Here is a 21,235-nt window from a genome sequence, read left to right on the forward strand (position 1 = left end):
TTATTAAAAACATATCTCAGTGTGCATTTCTCTGAGTTCGTCTTATTTAGAATCCATTAGGATCCCTGAATCTGGATGTCTGTTTACTTCCCCAGATTTGGGAAGTTTTCAGTCAGTATTTCTTTGAATAAACATTCTGCCCCCTTCTCTCTTTTCTTCTGAGAGTCCCATAATACTATATTGGTCCACTTGATGAAATCCCACAAGTCTCGTAAGCTTTCTTCACTCTCTCACTTTTTTTTTTCTCTCCTCTGACTAGGTAATTTCCAATGAGCTATCTTCAATACTGCTGATTCTTTTTACTGCTTCATCTAATCTGCTACTGCCAAAACCCTCTAGTATATATCTTTTTTCTTTTTTGTCTTTTTAGAGCCGCATGTGCACCATATGGAAGTTCATAGGCTAGGGTCAAATTGGAGCTGCAGCTGATGGCCTACATCACAGCTCATGGCAATGCCTCATCCTTAACTCACTGAGTGGGGCCAGAGATTGAACCCATGTCCTCATGGATATTAGTTGGGTTCATTACTGCTGCGTCACAATGGGAACTCCTCTAGAGTATTTTTCATTTCAATTACTGTACACTTCAGCTCCTTAATTTCTAGCTGAAAAAAGAAACAATTAAAACCTTTATTAAAAGCCTCATTTTGTTCACACATTGTTCTCTTAACCTCACCGAGCATCTTTATGACTGCTATTTTAAATTCCCTGTCAAATAAATTATATATCTCCATTTCATTGGGGTCAGTTTCAGATTTATCTTGTACCTTTGTTTGGGGCTGATTTCCCTGTTTCTTCATTTTTCTTGACTCTGTGCACTGGGCAAAATTACCACCTCTCCCAATATTCATTGACCTAGCTTATAAAAAAGAAGACCCTCACCAATCAGCCTGTTCAGAGATTACAGAGGTCTCTCACACTATCGTGCTAGCCAAACCACCATCTTTGTTCTTAGTGGCCCCCCCCAAATGTCTAGAATATGCTGGGTCCTATTTATGCCCTAAGACAGAAGCCAGTCCTTTGGGCAGCCCTTAGGAAATCTGGAACACTGGCTACAAAGTCCAACTCTACTACCACCACCTCCCTGCCCACTGCCCCAGTAGAAGCTGGAATCTGAGGTTTTTTGAACAGCTCACTCTGCACTGGGCTGGGAGAAGGGACTGTGCTGAGTGCTAGTCCAAACTGCCACCTTTGTTCTCAAAACCCCCAGGTGCTCCATAAGCCCTTTGAGAATGCTGAAAAGGAAGACAGTGGCTTGGGCCATGCCCAGAAAAAAAAAATCACAACATCAGACATGTGATCCAATTCTTTCCTCCCCTTCCCAGAGAGAAGCTGGAAGCTGGGGGTTTTCTCCCAATCATACGGCACTTTGCCAAGGATAGTGATTGCGGCAAAAGGGTATCTTGTCTTTTTGTCTTTTTTGTTGTTGTTTTGTTGTTGTTGTTGTTGCTATTTCTTGGGCCGCTCCCGAGGCACATGGAGGTTCCCAGGCTAGGGGTTGAATCGGAGCTGCAGCCACCGGCCTACGCCAGAGCCACAGCAACGCGGGATCCGAGCCGCGTCTGCAACCTACACCACAGCTCACGGCAACGCCGGATCCTTAACCCACTGAGCAAGGGCAGGGATCGAACCCGCAACCTCATGGTTCCTAGTCGGATTCGTTAACCACTGCGCCACGACGGGAACTCCGCAAAAGGGTATCTTGAATTTTCCTACCAGCTCTGATGTGGCTGATTTCACACATCTGGGGTGCAAGCCTCTCAACTAGTTTCTAAATTTCTCACCAAGAAAACTGTTCTGTGTATGGCTGACTTGGTGAGTCTGTTGAAGAAAGGAGGGTCCAGGGCTTGCTATTCCACCATCTTGCCAACATCATGCTTGTTCAATACATTCTTTAGATGGTGTATTTGATAAAAGCCAGTGTATAAAATTAACTGCCTCCCATCTTTCATTCTTAACCTAAACCGCTAAATGTAAATTTCAAGAAGGATTTTTAAATTTAGCATATTTTATTATTTACGTATACTGACTGTTCTATATAGTGATCCACCAATGATCTACATGTCCAGGGATAACAAAGAGAAATTTAATTTTTTTTTTCTTTTTACAGCTGCACCTGTGGCATATGGAAGTTCCTAGCCTAGGGGTTGAATTGGAGCTGCAGCTGCCGGTGTACACCACAGCCACAGCAACACCAGATCCAAAGCGCATCTGCTACCTACACTACAGTCTACTTCAATGCTAGATCATTAACCCACTGAGCAAGGCCAGAGAGGGAATTGACATCCTCATGGAGACTACACTGGGTTCTTAACCTACTACGCCATAACAGAACTCCAGTAATTTAATTTTTAAACATCTTAATTGTCATTCTCACTCAACCAAAATAACACAACAAAGTAGTTTCACCTGTTTCTGCTAACAAAATCTATTTTCCCCTACGAAGAGCCTAACAGATTACCCAGAAGACACACAAAGTCAGAAGAAGTTTAAACTATTAATAGTAGTATAAAGAGAGCCATAGAGGGTGGGAAGCCATCTCCTGACTTCCTTTCCCATATTTTGAAGAGATTTATATTGAAGTAAAGTAGGGGTGAAAGCACATGCTATCTGGGATTTGCCTTAAATAAAGCAAAAAAAAAAAAAAGAATAAAGGGATAAAACAGCAAATGTGGTAAAATATCTATGTTCTTTATTTTTAATGTGTTACTAATTTTTTATAATCAAAGTTTTAAATATAATGAAAAACACTACAGAATCATTTATTACTTGGAATACTTTTGGGGATAACCTCAATATGCTTGGGGATAACAAAAAGATTTGCTAACGCAAATCTACTTGAATTCTATGCTGGTACTTCAATCATAACCTTACATTTCAAAATTAAATGAATAATTATTCTTTTCAACCAACTAATGTGTTAAAGCTTTAAGTGTATATTAGTATCTATAATAGTTCCTCTTTTATGAATTAATATCTCTGAAAAGATGTTGTATAGTAATGATTTAAATCTTATTTTTAAAATTACTTGAACTAAATTAATTAATCCTACACTGAAATATCTCCCTTATCGATCCTGCTACTTCACTCCAATCCTGACTACTCCAAATGAGAAGGAAAGGTCATATTTCTTGCAAAGTGTACATGTAACAGCTTTCATTTCGTATATGACAGATGCACAAAGGGTACTTTCAGCGATTTTTCTTGTTGTTGTCCACATCATGGCATCAACAGCACTTAAGTTGTTGTGCAGATGCTGGTGGATCACTGATCACATAAGCAGACACCAGACAGTGAATCAGGAGGCACCACAGTTTATGAAAAACCTCCGTTCAGTTGATGAGAGGCAGCTTGGGACTTAGTGTTTGTATCCAAAAGTAAAAAGAATAAACCTTCTCTGTTCCTACATAAAAAACAACAAAACACATCAGGATGGGGGGAGAAGATTTCACCCACTCGCATCTGTGCCAAGAACTAAAGGCTTATCTTGAGGCTGTTTAAGATGTACCAGCCCTACACTCTCTCTAGTTTATCTGAAATCATGATTTAAGGTGCCTAGAAAACATCAGGTCTACTGTAAGTATTTCAGACCTCCTTTAAAAAAAGTTTTAGTATTTATAAACAAAAATTACCTCTACTCATGCAAAACTAAAGTCTGGACATTTAGCCAAAACATGTATTACATGCAGAACTCCCATTTCACACCAAACTGCCTTCTAAACAAGGGTAATTTCTACCGAATACATTCTTTTAAGTAGGAAGGATTCCTTTACGTGGATATTTAAAGTATAATTATGATTACAAAACATCAGTTCACATTTTAACATCTAGCATATAAAGTGACGTACACCTGTATTTCATTAGGACTATCAACATCAGTAGCAAACACTCAACTATTTCAGCTATGTGACAAATGCTTTTTTCCTCATAGAACATTCCAAAGGGGAAACCACTGGTTATTTACTATAATCGAAAGTCAAACATAATTTGTGTCTACTGAAATAACAGGTTTCACTTGTAAGACTGTATCTATAAATCCTTGGAGTAGAAAATCTGTTTCTATAGCTTTCCTTTTCTCTCTTCTATTGTAGAGGACTCTTCTCCTGTTTTCTAAGTTCATCATCACTACCCTACAGCTTCTGCTGTATAATTTAATCATAGTTTATATCTGTCATTGCCTGGCTAACCTCTACAGAGTCATTATCAGTACTTCCAGATTTTATGAAGAAAAAGTATTCATTTGCCTCCACGATTTTTTTTTTTTCAATACTGACTTGTGCCCTCATTAAAAGAAATGAGCCTCAAAGTCCTTCTTGTGGCTACAGACTGCCTGAACGTAATTCCAGGTGTTCATCACGAATTTGTTTGGAGTGATGTCACCAAGGCGGTGACACAGTCCTTCCTGACTTCGCTCTCCTGCACAAGAACAACCAACAGCTATTCAGACACACAATGGCACTGCGAGACTCCTAGAGCACAGTGAGGCTGAGCACCCATGTACCAGAGACTGGTGCCTGCGACTGGTATCAGTGAGGCACAGCTCACTTACGACTCTAGTGTAAAAGGGAAAAAAAAAATGAGTACGTGTCACAGGCACCGTGGGTAAAGAGGAGAATTTCAGAATATTAACAGTGAAAAGTCTGTTGGCTCGGGATTAAAAAAAGCCCTCCTGATACTGTGAAGAAAAGACAGAAGAGAGGGAAAGAGAGGGGCCAGATGTGACATAGGAGGGAAGGAGGAAAAAAGTTTTAGGGCAGGTGGTCTGTGAAGCTGTCTTCAGGCAGCTCCACAGGGACACCATACGAGGAAACGGAAACACATCATTTTGCAGAGGCTTTCATCCGGCAATCACATGGATTTTCTTGGCAGGACGTCGTAATATCTAATAACTGTCACTGAGTTGAATTTTCTATAACCATGGATCAGGATTAAACTGGCAACGATTCATATTCAAAACCAGCTTTTGGATTTGAGTAGGAAGAGGAATTTGGCTATTTGGATCATCATTCAAACTGCTTTCTAAGGGAGGGATAACCACACAGCCTAAAAATTAAAAAACAAACAAACAAACAAAGCTTAAGCAGCCTTAAGCAATCAAAGAGTCTACACCAGTATCAGCAGATACGAAGAGCCAAAAAATTATAGACTTTTCCATATAGAAGAGTTACAGGTAAAACACTAATGCTGGGTCCTGCCAGGGCTGGATGTGTGGGGTAAACCAAGAACTCCTCTCGTGTCTCTGTGGCACCCGAGGATGGGAAGAAGCTGGCAATTCCTCAGGTGAGGCCAAGGACTTGATCATCTCTGGGTGCAGAGGCGGCGAAGCTGGCCCTACGCGAGGACGCCTGTTCCCACACTCCTGGCACGACTGCACTGCTGCCGCTACAGGGAACAGCGAGGCATGGCTCCTGCCCTCACGTCTGCTGAGGACAAAACATGCAACCAACGTGCCAACACGATGTGGACGATGTCACACAAAGTGCTCTTGGTATACAGGAGGTGCTCCAGAGCTGCAGAGTCCAATCAACTCTGCACAAAGGAAGGGCCATCTGAGTTGACTTCAAGGATGAGTCCAAACTGATCAGACGGACAACGGGCAAAGCAGAAAGAACAGCGTGTGCAAAGGTAGGAAAGCCTTGTGAGCTTAGGAGACCTCACCAGTCCACTACGGCGAGTGTGCAGGCGAGAGGGGTGCAGAGAGAAGCCAGGAAGGTATGAGGATGCACTGGACACCATCCTAAAGCCCAGTCAATTGAGAGTAATGAGCATGAAGCTCACACACAGAACTGGACAGGGGGATCAGCGGTCAGAGACATCAACCCTTGGAGGCTGGACAGCAGATGGGCACACGGTAAGTGACAGAGTAGTCCAGGGCCACCTGAAGCCCAAACCGACAGCTGGGAATGCAAGGTGGGCTGATTTATGTCACCTTCCCTTGGTGGAGATGAGGGCGGGGGGAGACAGGAGGACTGGCAGAAAGTCTCGCAAGAACGGCTAGCCCTCCGCCTCTCCTCTCTCACCCAGGCAGGTGCACATCTTCCTCTCTGAATGGGCTGGACAGGAGGCCCACCCCACACGGCTCAGGGGCCCAGGGGGAAAAACCAAAAGCTGAATGATAAACGAGAGGCCACTTCAGCCACCAGTAAGGCCCACGGGCATCCAGCCTCCAACACTGCCACGGCTGAGGAGGAAACTGTTGAGAGGCAGCCTCTGATGCCAGGGTGGGTTTTCCAAGTAGAAGGACAGTCTCCTGACCAGTCCACAGTTAAGCCCTTCGGTCAACAGCACCCCCACCCCCCAGGCTTCCACATACTTTTTGGGATCCACCTCTTACATACGAGCAGACAACCAAGGATCACCAGACATTTGAGAAAAGCATCTAATATGAAAAAGAGAGACCAACACAAAACCAGAAAGAACCTGGAGGAAAAAGACAGTGAAGAATAAAAAAGAATACTTCAAAATCTCAAATCAACATCCTCACACTGTTTTGTTCTTCATGAAATAACAACATAATGTTATTTTTTAAAAGAAAAGGGTCAGAAAACCAAAAAGAGCTCCTAAAAATTAAAAACGTGATAGTGTAAATTTTTTTAGTCAAAGAAACTTGGATATAGTTCAGTACATCACAAAATTAGACAAAGAAAAGATATTAAAGTCACATCATCTATCTAAAAGGACAACTTGTGAATAATAAGATTTCCAAAAACAGCAAAGAAGGTATCATAGAACTGACTAGGAGAATACCCTAGAGGCAAAGGAGCAGCTGGAAAGTGACTGCCATGTGCCACCTGAAGAGGTGAGAGAGACAAAGCCCGTCTTGAAATTCACGACATCCTTAAGACATCTTCTACCAAGACGAAGGGACAAACTACAACAATAAAGCTGTGTCCCAGCAGCAGGGGCTCCCATGCCCAGGGAGACGGGGGACAGTGGTGCAGGCTGCCAGAGAGCAAGCACTTCAGGCCAGAGCAGGTGGCTGAGGGCCAGGGAGGGACGGCAGAGAGAGTCTGAGGCACCACTCAGGGTGGTGGGATGCTGCAGAGATGTTCAGTTTTTGAGAGTGTAGGGATCAATTTGTGATTGGTACATAGAAGACGAAGCAAATAAGTAGGACAACGTTACTAACTCTGGAAAAAGCAAACGACTGCACAAGGAAGGCAATGCAATCCTGGCAGGAAGACGGCACGCTGGAGGACGGGGGTGGGGAGGGAGCATGGAAGGGGGCTTTCTCAGAGGGCCCAGTCCTTATCTTCCAGGGAGGAGTTAGCAGACAACACCTGAGTCTGAAAAAGTAAGGTCTGCGAAATACGCCCATAATCCAGAGGTATGGAGGCAAAGCTAAGCAGAGTTAACCACGGTGGCCACAGGCAGCACCGGGAGTGGGAGGGATGCACGGGGGGCTGAAAGCGCTTGTGTTTTCTCTTTTTAAAAAACATTCATCATAAATGTAGAGGCAATACTTGAATTTTTAAAAACTACAGATCTTTAACTTAATAAAAATTAGTATAAATAAATAGGGAATTTAGGGAGGAACCAGATTCATACCCCAACATCTAAATCTGACCGAAGTGGAGCTGTCCCAGGATCTGGCCGGGTGTCTGCCACCTCTCCCCACTGAGCCCCCTGCCCAGGCCACCCGTGGCCCCAGGAAGGCGGCTGCACACAACTCCACAAGGAACATGCACAGTGTGCTGCCGAAAGGCCTCACACTCCATCCCTGGACACGAACCAAGACAGAGGCGGCCCAGGGGGCAGGAGCAGCCTCGGAACGGGACGGACAGACGGACGGACGGAACCGGGTCAGAGCAGGGTGCGGAGGACGAGGGCTGGGAAGAGTCAGCCCTGCCCCAGAATTCCACGTATGTGGAGCCTTGACTTTCACAGCCAGTCTGCACACAATCACCCGTAACTTTTAAATACAAACAATTCCTGACGCTGAAGCATCTAGGAAGTGGATGCCTAAGGCCTCAGGGTGACTAAGCAGAGGCTGCAGATAAGGAAGAGGGAAAGCCAAGTGCAGTCCCCAGTCTGGGGTATAAACGATCAGCATCAGAGTGCGGGGTGAGGGGAGAATGACCCGGAGCGCAGACCACCGGGGTCCAGCAGGGTCTGTGGAGGGGTGCGGGCAGCGTTCAGGGTGGAGGACAGATGAGGAGGGAGCACAGCACCGGGCCGGGGAGCCTGCAGCGCACACGAGGAATCATCCCAGGACAGAATCAAAGGTGGAAGGCCCAGGCTGGACCCCTGGACAGAGGGAAGGGTGAGAGGATGAGGGAGCCTGAGGCGGGGGCGCAACACAGGGGCAGGGGAGGGGCGGCACCGGGAGGGCAGGACTGGCCAGAACAGGGCTGGATCTGCAGCCTGGGACTGGAGGGGCCTGAGGAGGCCCCAAGCCTGGACATGAGGACTGGGATGGAGGCGGCTGAAGAGTGGGCGGTGGTGGCAAAGGGAAGCCACAGGCTGCTTGGAGGAGAGGAGATGCTGAGGTCCCAGGTGGCCAGGGAGGGGACCAGGCTGTGGAGAGAATGGGGAGAAATGGCGAGAAAGGCCGAGGGCTGGGCTGGGGGGCTGTTCGCTCAGGGGCTGCACTGACCAGGGAGGACAACTGGAGTTGCTAACTTGCCCAATGCACACAGGGCTTTGATACCTGAGTTCCCTTAAAAGGAACTCAAACATGGTTGGTGCCCCAACTCTGCAGATGCCTCTTGCAGGAGCTAAGACAAAGAGGGAGCAAAGGGGACGAGGAAAGAACTAAGCCACCAGCCTGACAGATCCTCTGCACAACTCCTGTCCCCACTGCAGCAGGGCGTTTCTCGGCGCCACCTGCTTGGTGTGCTCCCAGGAAGGGCGGGAACTGGGGAGGGTTTTCTTCCTCTGCATTAGAGGTGTGCTCGTCCACTCACAACAGTCCCTACAACATTGTTTTTTTTTTTTTTTTTGTATAATGATCATAACAATCTGATTTCACAGGATTTCCATCCCACAGCCCAAGCACATCCCCTCACCCCCCAAACTGTCTCCTCCGGAGACCATAATTTTTCAGTGTCTGTGAGTCAGCATCTGTTCTGCAAAGAAGTTCACTCTGTCCTTTTTTCAGATTCCACATGTCACTGAAAGCATTTGATGTTGCTGTCTCATTGTATGGCTGACTTCACTTAGCATGATAGTTCCTAGGTCCATCCATGTTGCTAAAAATGCTGGTATTTTGTTCTTTTTGATGGCTGAGTAATATTCCATTGTGTATATGTACCACATCTTCTGGATCCACTCCTCTGTCGATGGACATTGAGGTTGTTGCCACGTCTGGGCTATTGCAAATAGTGCTGCAGTGAACACTGGAGTGCATGTCTCTTTGCGAGTCATGGTTTCCTCTGAATAGATGCCCAGGAGTGGAACTGCTGGATCAAATGGGAGTTCTATTTTTAGTTTTCTGAGGAATCTCCATACTGCTTTCCAGAGTGGTTGCACCAACTCACAGTCCCACCAACAGTGTACGAGGGTTCCTTTTTCTCCACACCCTCTCTAGCACTTACTGTTTGTAGACTTTTGGATGATGGCCCTTCTGGCTGGTGTAAGGTGGTACCTCATCGTGGTTTTGATTTGCATTTCTCTCATAATGAGTGACGCTGAACATCTTTTCATGTGTTTCTCGGCCGTCTGTATGTCTTCTTTGGAGAACTGTCTGTTTAGATCTTCTGCCCATTTTTGGATGGGGTTGTTTGTTTTTTTGGTATGGACCTGCAGAAGTTGTTTATAAAGTTTGGAGATGAATCCCTTGTCAGTCGATGGATTCACTTGCAAAGAGTTTCTCCCATTCTGTGGGTTGTCTTTTTGTGTTGTTTAGGGTTACCTTTGCTGGGCAGAAACTCTGAAGTTTGAGTAGGTCCCATTTGTTTATTTTTCTTTTTACTGTCAATACTCTGATAGGTGGATCTGAGAAGATGTTGCTGTCGTTTATGTCAGAGAGTATTTGGCCTATGTTTTCCTCTAGGAGTTTGATAGTGTCTGGTCTTATATCTAGGTCTTTAATCCATTTCGAGTTTATTTTTGTGTATGGTGTGAGGGAGGGTTCTCATTTCATTCTTTGCCATGTGGCTGTCCAGTGTTCCCAGCACCACTTATTGAACACGCTATCCTTTCTCCATTGAATAGTCTTGCTTCCTTTGTCATAGATCAGTTGGCTGTAGGTGCATGGGTTTAATTCTGGGCTTTCTATCCTGTTCCACTGATCTATATGTCTGTCTTTGTGCCAGTACCATGCAGTTTTGACGACTGTTGCTTCGTAGCATGGTCTGAAGTCCAGGGGCCTGATTCCTCCAGCTCCATTTTTCTTTTTCAGGATGTCTTTGGCTATTCTGGGTCTTTTGTACTTCCAAACAAACTTTAAGATATTTTGTTCAAGTTCTGTGAAAAATGTCCTTGGTAATTTGATAGGGATTGCGTTGAATCTGTAGATTGCCTTGGGTAGTTTAGTCATTTTGATAATATTTAACTCTTCCAATCCACGAGCGTGGTATATCTTTCCATCTATTTGTGTCATCTTTGATTTCTTCCATCAGTGGCTTGTAGTTTTCAGAGTACAGGTCTTTTGTTTCTTTAGGTAGGTGCACTCCTAGGTATTTTATTCTTTTGGATGTGATGGTAAACGGGATTGCTTCCCTAATTTCCTTTTCTGCTTTTTCATTGTTCGTCTATAGAGACGCTATCGATTTCTGTGTATTGATTTTGTATCCTGCAACTTTGCCAAATTCGTGGATAAGCTCTAACAGTTTTCTGGTAGAGTCTTTAGGATTCTCTAGGTGTGGTATCGTGTCATCTGCAAATAGCGATAGTTTTACTTCTTCCTTTCCAATTTGGATTCCTTTTATTTCTTTTATGTCTCTGATTGCTGTGGCTAGGACTTCCAGAACTATATTGAAGAGTAGTGGCGAGAGCGGACATCCTTGTCTTGGTCCTGATCTCAGCGGGAATTCTTTCAGCTTTTCACCATTGAGAATGATGTTCGCTGTGGGTTTGTCATATATGGCCTTTATCATGTTGAGGTAGGTTCCCGTTATGCCCACTTTCTGAAGGGTTTTTATCAGAAATGGGTGTTGGATTTTGTCAAAGGCTTTTTCCGCATCTGCTGAGAGGATCATATGGTTCTTATTCTTCGGTTTGTTAATGTGGTGTATCACACTGATGGATTTGCGGATATTGAAGAACCCTTGCATCCCTGGGATAAATCCCACTTGATGATGATGCCCAATCCTTTCACTGTATTGTTGGATGCGGTTTGCTAGTATTCTGTTGAGGATTTTTGCATCGATGTTCATCAGTGATATTGGCCTGTAGTTTCCTTTTTGTGTGGAGTCTTTGTCTGGTTTTGGTGCCAGGGTGACGGTGGCCTCATAGAATGAGTTTGGGAGTATCCCTTCCTCTGCCATTTTTTGCAATAGTTTCAGAAGGAGAGGTGTTGGCGCTTCTCTAAATGTTTGATAGAATTCGCCTGTGAAGCCATCTGGTCCTGGACTTTTGTTTGTTGGAAGTTTTTTAATCACAGTTTCAATTTCAGTTCTTGTGATGGGTCCATTCGTCTTTTCTATTTCATCTTGGTTTAGTCTTGGAAGATTGTACTTTTCTAAGAATTTGTCCATTTCTTCTAGGTTTTCCATTTTATTGGCAGATAGTTGCATATAGTAGTCTCTCAGGATCCTTTGTGTTTCTGTGGTGTCCGTTGTTACGTCTCCTTTTTCATCTCTAATTTTACTGATTAGAGTCCTCTCTCTTTTTTGCTTGATAAGTCTGGCTAGGGGTTTATCAATTTTGTTGATCTTTTCAAAGAACCAGCTTTTCGTTTCATTGATCTTTTCTATGGTTTTCTTTGTTTCTGTTTCATTGATTTCTGCTCTGACCTTTATGATTTCTTTCCTTCTGCTAACTTTAGGTCTTGTCTGTTCTTCTCTCTCAAGCGGCTTTAGATGTAAAGTTAGCTTGTTTATTTGGGCTTTTTCTTGTTTCCTGAGGTGGGCTTGTATTGCTATAAACTGTCCTCTTAGAACGGCTTTTGCTGTATCCCATAGGTTTTGGAGTGTCGTATCTTCGTTGTCATTTGCTGCTAGGTATTTTTTAATTTCCTCTTTGATTTCTTCAGTGATCCATTGGTTGTTTAGTAGCAAGTTGTTGAGTCTCCACGTGTTTGTGTTTTCTGCAGTTTTTTTGTTGTTGATTTCCAGTCGTATAGCATTGTGGTCGGAAAAGATGCTTGATATGATTTCAATTTTCTTAAAGTTACTGAGGTTGGATTTGTAGCCCAGGATATGGTCAATCTTAGAGAATGTTCCATGTGCACTTGAGAAGAATGTGTATTCTGTTGCTTTTGGATGGAATGTCGTATAAATATCTATTAAGTCCATTGGTTTAATGCTTCATTCAGGGCCTGTGTTTCCTTATTGATTTTCTGTCTGGTTGATCTGTCCATTGCTGTAAGTGGGGTGTTAATGTCCCCCACTATGATTGTGTTATTTTCGATTTCTCCTTTTGAGGTTGTTAGCAGTTGCCTTATATATTGTGGTGAACCTGTGTTGGGTGCGTAGATATTTAAAATTGTTATAACATCTTCTTGGATTGATCCTTTGATCATTATGTAATGTCCCTCTTTGTCCCTGAAAATATTCTTCATTTTAAAGTCTATTTTGTCTGATATCAGTATTACTACTCCAGCTTTCTTTTGATCCCTGTTTGCATGAAATATTTTCTTCCATCCTCTCACTTTCAATTTGTATGTGTCCCTAGAAGTGAAGTGGGTCTCTTGAAGACAGCATATATATGGGTCTTGTTTTTGTATCCATTCAGCCAATCTATGTCTTTTGGCTGGGGCATTTAGTCCATTCACATTTAAGGTAATTATTGATATGTATGTTCTTATTGCCATTTTATTAATTACTTTGGATTTGTTTTTGCTGCTCTTTTTCCTTTCCTTCTTCTCTTGTTCTTTTTTGCCTATAGAAATTCCTTTAGTATTTGTTGTAAGGCTGGTTTAGTGTTGCTGAATTCTCTCAGCTTTTGCTTATCTATGAAGGTTTTGATTTCTCCTTCAAATCTGAACAAGAGCCTTGCTGGGTAGAGTAATCTTGGTTGGAGGTTTTTTCCTTTCATCACGTTAAGTATATCATGCCACTCCCTTCTGGACTGCAGAGTTTCTGCTGAAAAATCTGCCGATAGCCTTATCGGGGTTCCCTTGTACGTTATTTCTTTCTTTTCCCTAGCTGCTTTCAAGATTTTCTCTTTGTCTTTAATTTTGGTCAGCTTGATTAGTATGTGTCTTGGCGTGTTCCTCCTGGGGTTTATTTTGTATGGTACTCGTTGTGCTTCCTGGATTTGAGTGAGTGATTCCTTCCCCATGTTAGGGAAGTTTTCAGCTATTATCTCTTGGAATATTTTTTCTGTCTCCTTCTCTCTCTCTTCTCCTTCTGGCACCCCTATAATACGGATGTTGGTGCGTTTAACATTGTCCCAGAGTTCTCTGAGACTCTCTTCATTTGTTTTCAATCTTTTTTCTCTCTTCTGTTCTGCATCTGTAATTTCCACTAATCTGTCCTCCACCTCGTTTATTCGTTCTTCTGCCTCCTGTATTCTGCTGTTAGCTGCTTATAGTGAATTTTTTATTTCAGTTATTGTATTTTGCATCTCTTCTTGTTTAAGTTTTATATCTTGTATCTCTTTGGTCAGTGTTTCCTGTAAGTTATCCATCTTTGCCTCCAGTTTATTTCCAATGTCTTGTATCTTTTTCAGCATCAACAGTCTAAAATCTTTTTCCTGGAGGCTGAGAATCTCCTCATGGCTTAGCTGTTTTTCTGGGGTTTTTTCTTTCTCCCTTATCTGAGTTATAGTTCTCTGTCTTTTCATTTTTATAGGTTTTTGGTGTGGTGACCTTCTTACAGATAATAGAGTTGTAGCCACTCTTACTTCTGATGTCTGCCCCCCATGGCTAAAAGTCAGTATGGGGGCTTGGTGTAGGCTTCCTGATGGGAGGGGCTGATGCCTGCCCCCTGGTGGGAGGAGCCGATTCTAACCCCTCTGGTGGGTGGGGCGTAGTCTCTGGATGGGATTAGAGGCAGCTGTGTGCCTGAGGGGTCTTTAGGTAGCCTGTTTACTGAGGGGTGGGGCTGTGATCCCACCTGGGTTGTTGTTTGCCCTGGGGCTTCTCAGAGGCTGGCTGACAGGTGGGGCCAGATTTTCCCAAAATAGCCACCTCCAGAGAAAGGCACGGCTGCTGAATATTCCCGAGAGCTTTGCTTTCAATGTCCTTCCCTCACAACAAGCCATGTTCACCCGTTTTCCCAGGATGTCCTCTAAGAACTGCGGTCAGGTTTGACCCAGATTCCCTTGGAGACTTTTGCTTTGCCCTGGGACTCAGTGCACGTGAAAGTCTGTGTGCGCCTTTTAAGAATGGGGTCTCCGTTTCCTCCAGTCCAGTAGAGCTCTTGCGCACAAGCCCCACTGGCCTTCCATGACAGATGCTCCGGGGCTCTTTCTCCCTATGCCAGATCCCCACAGTAAGAGTTTGATGTGTGGCTCAGAACTCTCACTCCTGTAGGTGAATCTCTGTGAACCAGTTAGATTCCAGTCTGTGGAGCTTCCCACCCAGGAGGTATGGGGTTGTTTATATCGCGAAATGGCCCCTCCTACCTCTTGATGTGTCCTCCTCTTTTTCTTCTGGAGTAGGGTATCTTTTTTAAGGTTTCCGGTCCATTTTGGTGAAGGGTGCTCAGTCTTTAGTTGTGAATTTCGTTGTTTTTAGGAGAGAAGTTGAGCTCCAGTCCTTCTATTCCGTCATCATAATCCTGTCTTAACACTGTTCTTTATTTAACCTAAATTCCTCAGATGGACGTTTGAGGCTTTTACGTCCTGCCCTCGTGGACACAGACCCACCAGCTGCTGTCTTCCTGTGTGTGTGTAGGAGAGCCGTGCTCATTCCTACACACACACTGGACCACACGCCAGCACCTCTATCTTTCTTAATGGAAATCTTGTCAGGCTGAAAGGCTCTGAGAGGGAACCGATATTCAGCTAAGACCCCAAGCATGCTGGATGGATGGCTGTCATGCTCACGTCCAAAAAGACAGCGACCGTCCAGATCCCCAGAACATACTGAGGGCACGAAGCATTCTCTTCCTACACACCCATGATGCTACGATGCTGGGCACTTCCCAGTAATCACAAAAGCTTCGACTGCTGCACCCCTCCCCCCCCATCAACCTAGACCTGCAAATACTTTTGGCCAGTCAGTATCTTCATTTATTTCTACATTTGTTATTTACATCACTTGGTTTTTCTCCCAAGCCCTACAAACACCATCATATTTACAAGTATACCCCCAATTGATCAAGCAGAGTTCATGTTGTCTCTTCTCAAAGTTTCCTAGTCTCCAGCCGACTCTCTGAGTCTGTCATGAATTGCATGTTTAAGTCCTTCCCCCTCCTCCAAATTCATGCTGAAGCCTCACCTGTATGGTGACTGCTAACTGGAAACAAGGCTTGTGAAGAGGTAACTAAGGTTACATGAGGTCACAAGAGCAGAGCCCTAATCCCCAAGGACTGGTGTCCTTAGAAGAGGAGGAGGCCCCAGGGGGACAGCGCAGAGAAAAGGGCCTGTGAGGACACGCAACCAAGGAGAGAGGCCATGGGAAAAACCAAACCTGCCCACACCGGACCTTAAACTTCCAGCCCAGTGAGAGAGAAATGCCCGTTGTTAAGCCCCAGGCTGTGGAATCCCATTTGGGCAGCCCAAGCGGACTAAGGCAGGGTCCTCCCCGCTACGTCAGCTCCAGGTGGGTCACATTCCTTTCCTGCAATTTAATGGAAGATGAATCCCAGCCCGGAATGAAACGTCCCTTGAAAGCAGCAGCTGTACGTGTAGATGAAATTAAGAACACACTGTGAAAAATAACTATTTGTACAGAGGTTCCACCGAATTCAGCAACTGTCACAGTAGGAACATGTGACACCACACACCTGTGGTTCATGTGGTTTGGTGTGAAGACGACAGTGTCACCCCTGAAGTACTGCTGCCCAAGCTATTTACGCCAATTCTAATTCAGACCAGTAGGAAATACAGAGGCTGGGGCTGGGGTGCAGGCCGGCAGCTACAGCTCCACCCCTAGCCTGGGAGCCTCCATATGCCGGGGTGCGACCCTAAAATAGCAAAAAAAAAAAAAAAAAAAAAAAGTGTGTGTGTGTGAGTGTAGGAGGAAGGGGTGGAGAAATGGGGAGCGTGCGTAATGACAGACTGTCAGCTGCCAAAACGAAGGAGGAGATGTTCTTTCACCTGTTCTGTAATGTTTGGATATCTGGGTAACAGGACGTTGGGGAGGATCACCCCAAATGTCACCCAAAACTACAGATCAGGATTTGAAAAGGGAGAAATGACAGATGGACTCCTACGAGCTCCCAAAATTCTATGCAAAATGATCTGTCACCATGTGTGCACAGGTACACATTTTCCCAGGGGAAGTGTCCCCAATTTCTCTCTATAGTCAAAGTAGTCTATGAACCCACACAGTGTACAAATCACCATCTGAGAATGTATGCAACGAACAGGAAAATAGCCAGATTTCACACATGCTGCTTGTAAAATAGTACTGCTCACAACTCTTTAAAAAAACAGTGACAGAGAACAGCCTAAACGCCCATTAGAGTGAGAACTGTCTCAGGATGCGCGCAGGCGTCCATCCCGGGGCCGTCTCACTCTACGTCCAGGGCAGGAGGTTCTCTGGGAGCTGAGAAGAGAGGCAGCCAGCTTCCTGCCGTCCACAGCGGAAGAAGTCCCAGCCTAAGAGCTCAGGGCACTGCACTCCGCACATTCCACAGGCTTCACACTCGTTTTTCATGAATCGCTTTCACACCAAGCAAGAGATAGGAAAGACCGACAGAGATGGAGAAAGGAATGCTGTTTTCCACGTCTCAGTGCAAACATGACCCACAGAGTGTCCCGCACGTCACTTCTGCATTAAATTCCTCCAAGGTCTGTAGCCTGTTCTTCAAGGCAACAGAGCACTTTCCCTCGGATGAACCCCCAACTCGTTCTGTCCCCCACAGAACCAGTGAAAACAAGTCATCCAGACAGATGCGGCTAGGAGCCTGGGCTCCTGAAAAGCTGCTCTCAGGTCCTGCCGATGGGCCTAGGGAACCAGGAAGTCCAAAAGCCTCCTGGCTTCGAAGCTGCAGCCTGCCTCCACTCTGCACGCCCAGGACACCAGGCCGCCTGCTACCTTGGCAACCGTGCCTGACGCAGCCCAGGATGCTTGTGGGCCCGGCCCTCAAAGGCAGGCGCCGCATCTCAATGACTGTGTCCCTAGCAGGTTGGGGACACTGGCCGGCACAGCTCATGGGGGGATTGTGACATAAGCCTCAGGGTCCCATCACTCTAGGTGAGAGAAGAATGTGAAGTCGAGACTTGCACTGACATCTTCTTAAGTGCTTTTACACCTGCTCCCTCATCTGATCATCACAAAAGCTCTGGGAATTAGGCAGGAAATCATTCACACCCCACGTCACAGAGGCGGAAACCGAAACAGAGAGAAGTGAAGTGCCTGCAGGTCACATGATGGGCTGCAGCACGCATCTCTGAGCAGACTATGGGGGCAGTGAAATCTTACAAAAACAAAATGTTGTAATAAATAAATCCAGGGGTTCCCGTCGTGGCGCAGCGGAAACTAATCCGACTAGGAGGTTGCAGGTTCGATCCCTCAGTGGCTTAAGGAGCCGGCATTGCCATGAGCTGTGGTGTAGGTCACAGACACGGCGCGGATCTCATGTTGCTGTGGCTGTGGCTGTGGCGTAGGCCAACAGCTGTAGCTCTGATTGGACCCCTGGCCTGGGAACCTCCATATGCAGCAAGTGCGGCCCTAAAAAGACCAAATAAATAAATAAATAAATAAACCCAAATGCTTCGCATAGAAACAAACACATGCTACTGTGTGAGTGGGTGTCTTCAGGGGAGGGTGCAGGAGAAAACTCAAAGTTGAGACTACCACTTTGTAAATTTTTTTTTCTTTTCAGGGCCATACCCGTGGCACACAGAAGTTCCCAGGCTAGGGGTCCAATTGGAATTACAGCTGCCAGCCTCCACCACAGCCACAGCAACACCAGATCCCAGCTGTAGCTCGTGGCAACCCAGGATCCTTAACCCACTGAGTGAGGCCAGGGATCGAACCCGAATCCTCATGGACACAATGTTGGGTTCTTAACCTGGTGAGCCAGAATGGGAACTCCCAAGATAGTTTATTTATTTATTTTTTCTTTTTATGAAGAACGCCTGTTTGTCTATAATTCTCCTAATACTAATTTTGAGAAGAAAGAGGAAAAATTATTGACCATTTCTACATTGAAATAAAAAAAATAAAAAAAAAAGGAAACATGACATATATAGTGGCTAGAGGAAAGCAATTCATTAAAAAAAGAAAAAAAAGAAGCGCTCCCTTGTGGCCCAGCAGTTGGGGATCCAGAGTTGTCAGTGCCGTGGCTTGGTTACTGCTGTGGAACATGTTTGATCCCTGGCCTGGGAACTTCCACATGCCTCAGACATGGCCAAGAAAGAAAAAAAGAAAGGTTCAGAAAAAGAAGTTATGGTTTCATATTACATTGCTTGATTTTACCGAAATTAAACTGAAATCTTAGGTATGAAATATTTCAGCATTTTATGGATTCTGCCGTACTTGGAAAACACAAGTTTTATATTTACAGAGGTTTTGCTAGTCAACCCTTATATTAAAATGTGAATTATCAATATAATTTTATTAGGTTATTACAAGTTATTTCATCATGAACGTAAAACAGGGACATTAAAGAAAAATTTGAAATTAGGTTTCAAAAATGACTCGGAGACTCATCACCATAAAGTAATCACCTATTTGTGACTCTTTGATTAATTTCCTGCCAGTTCTTTTTACTATGTGGGCAGTTTCTTTTGGTTGTTTTATGATGCGGTCATCACACCACACACATAATTTCATATCCTAATTTTTTATAATATAGCGTAAGAGCTCGTCCAGATTACTGCATTGTCTCTGTACCCCAATCTCCAGTCTGCTGAACTACCACTACACGATCGTTTAAGTGGTTATATCACAGTTTATTTAATCAGTCTTCTATTTTTATACTCGAGGGCTGTTACCAAATTTTTACTATCATAAATAATGCTTTAATAACCACAACTTTTATTTTTTTCCCATTTTGTTTTAGATAAATTCCTAAAGCATATTACCAAGTCAAAGCAGATTATAACTTTTAAGATTTGCTTACAAATCATATTAAATCTTTGCTTTCCCAAAGATCTACTACATATTACCAGCAATGAATGAGGATACTTACCTGATTAAACTCTTACGGATGATCAGTAAAGTTATCTGTACCACTTTATTTTTTAATTGAAAATATATCCTCACTGTGCTATTCTGCATTTTTTTCCTGACAATACATACTTTGCCATCATGATTATGGACTAGCTGAACACCTTCTGTGAATAATTTATGTCCATTATGCATTTATGAATGGCTATTTAGGTAGATTTAAAAGTAAATTTGTATGAAAACTTTCTATAATTAAATTGTTAACTCAGTGTTCACCATATTGAAGGGAATGTTATTTTCCAGTCTATGCTGCACTTAAGCGTTTTGTGTTCCCTTCTACCAGGACCTGTTCTGTGTTCTCTCTGCGACTCTTTAAGAACCTCTTCCCCATGCTTAGAACTTAATGCTTTTCCCCTTAGCTCACAATTGTGACATTACACATCACGTTCAAGAGGCTTTACCTGTTGGTCATCAGGAGTCCATATGCCACACGTGATCTGACTTTCCAAGTTGATCTCAGATGACCAGTGTCTTTGTCCACTGACAGAACCAACCAGGACAAACCCATCTCGATAGGAAATAAGTGCTTGAGTCCCATCGTGGCTCCACGTGAAGTCACTCACCTTTGGGACACACAGACAAAAGCAGTCAATTTGTAATCTGAAAGGGAAAGCACCTTTATCAAAGACTAGACGTAGTTCTTAACCTTAGCCTTCGGCTAAGGTCATGACGGCCTTAAAGACATACAGAATGACTGGCCATTAGGGACCTGCTGTACAGCACAGAGAACTCTACCCTATGTTCTGTGATCATCTCTGTGGGAAAAGAATCGGAAAGAGAATGGGTGTGTGTCCAAGTATAGCTGCATCACTTTGTTGTACAGCAGAAATGATCACGACATTGTCAATCAACCGTACTTCAATAAAACTTTTTTTAAAAAGATAGCCTTAAAGGGAACAACATACTATGCATATATTGTTGTATGTGTTTTAACAATTATAAAAGATATTATTTGAAAAGCATATGCCAGTGCGGTGCTAAGGGCTTCACACAAGTTCATTCATTAAGCCCACAATAAAACTGCCCGCAGAGGGCTGGCAGAGTTTCACAGAGCTGGTGAGTGGCAGAGCCAAGAATGATCCAGGGTTGTGTGGCTCCAGCATCCTTGCTTTTAGACACTGCTCTATGGCTTCCCTCTTAGAGGAACAGATTCTCCGTCAGCGTCTCCTGGTCACTTATAAAAACTATAAAGCTCTCAGTTTCCGATTATATACCTTTCTCAGTCTTGCTAACAATATCCTGCAATCAAAATGAAAACAACCTAACTGGAAAACATTACTTGAATGCTGAGTTTTATCAAATGCATTTACTGTATTTATTTAAATGACCACATGTTTTTTCTCTCTTCACCTATTATTGCAGCACATTACTTCCATGGATTTGCCCGTTTCATACCATCCTTGCATACCTAAAAGAAGCCCAACTTGTAGGTACTGTCCTTAAAACACACAATTGAGGTTGATCTGCTTATGCATTTAGAATTTCTACATCTGTATTCACAAGTGAAACAAATTTATGATCTCCTTTTTGTATAACGCCTTTGTTTGGATCTACCATGGTTATGCTGACTGCTCAGAATGAGCTGGAGAGTAGACCCTTTTCTCCCACTGCTAGGAGGAATTTGCACACACTGTGCTGACCTGTTGCCTGCAAGTTTAGTGGAGCATGCCTGTAAAACTATCCAGCTCTGCACTCTTGTATATTTTTTTAACCATTGTTTCAATGTACTTAATAATTTTAGTACTAGTCAAGCTTTCAAGCTCTTTATTTCATCTTGAGTCAGTTCTTTTAAAATTATTTTTTTTTAGAAATTTGTCCAATTCGTGTAAGTTTTCAAAATTG

General features: G+C 43.9%; 1 protein-coding gene across 1 annotated transcript in view; it reads right to left on the reverse strand.

The window, feature by feature from the left end:
- The window catches only part of TULP4 (tubby like protein 4), a 240,786-nt gene that overhangs the window by 58,887 nt on the left and 160,664 nt on the right, over positions 1-21,235 (reverse strand). The window contains 1 exon segment of the mRNA XM_021086385.1: positions 19,795-19,956. Coding sequence (XP_020942044.1) covers positions 19,795-19,956 — 162 coding nt within the window.

This window comes from Sus scrofa, chromosome 1 (assembly GCF_000003025.6).
Source record: "Sus scrofa isolate TJ Tabasco breed Duroc chromosome 1, Sscrofa11.1, whole genome shotgun sequence".
Lineage (NCBI taxonomy): Eukaryota > Metazoa > Chordata > Mammalia > Artiodactyla > Suidae > Sus > Sus scrofa.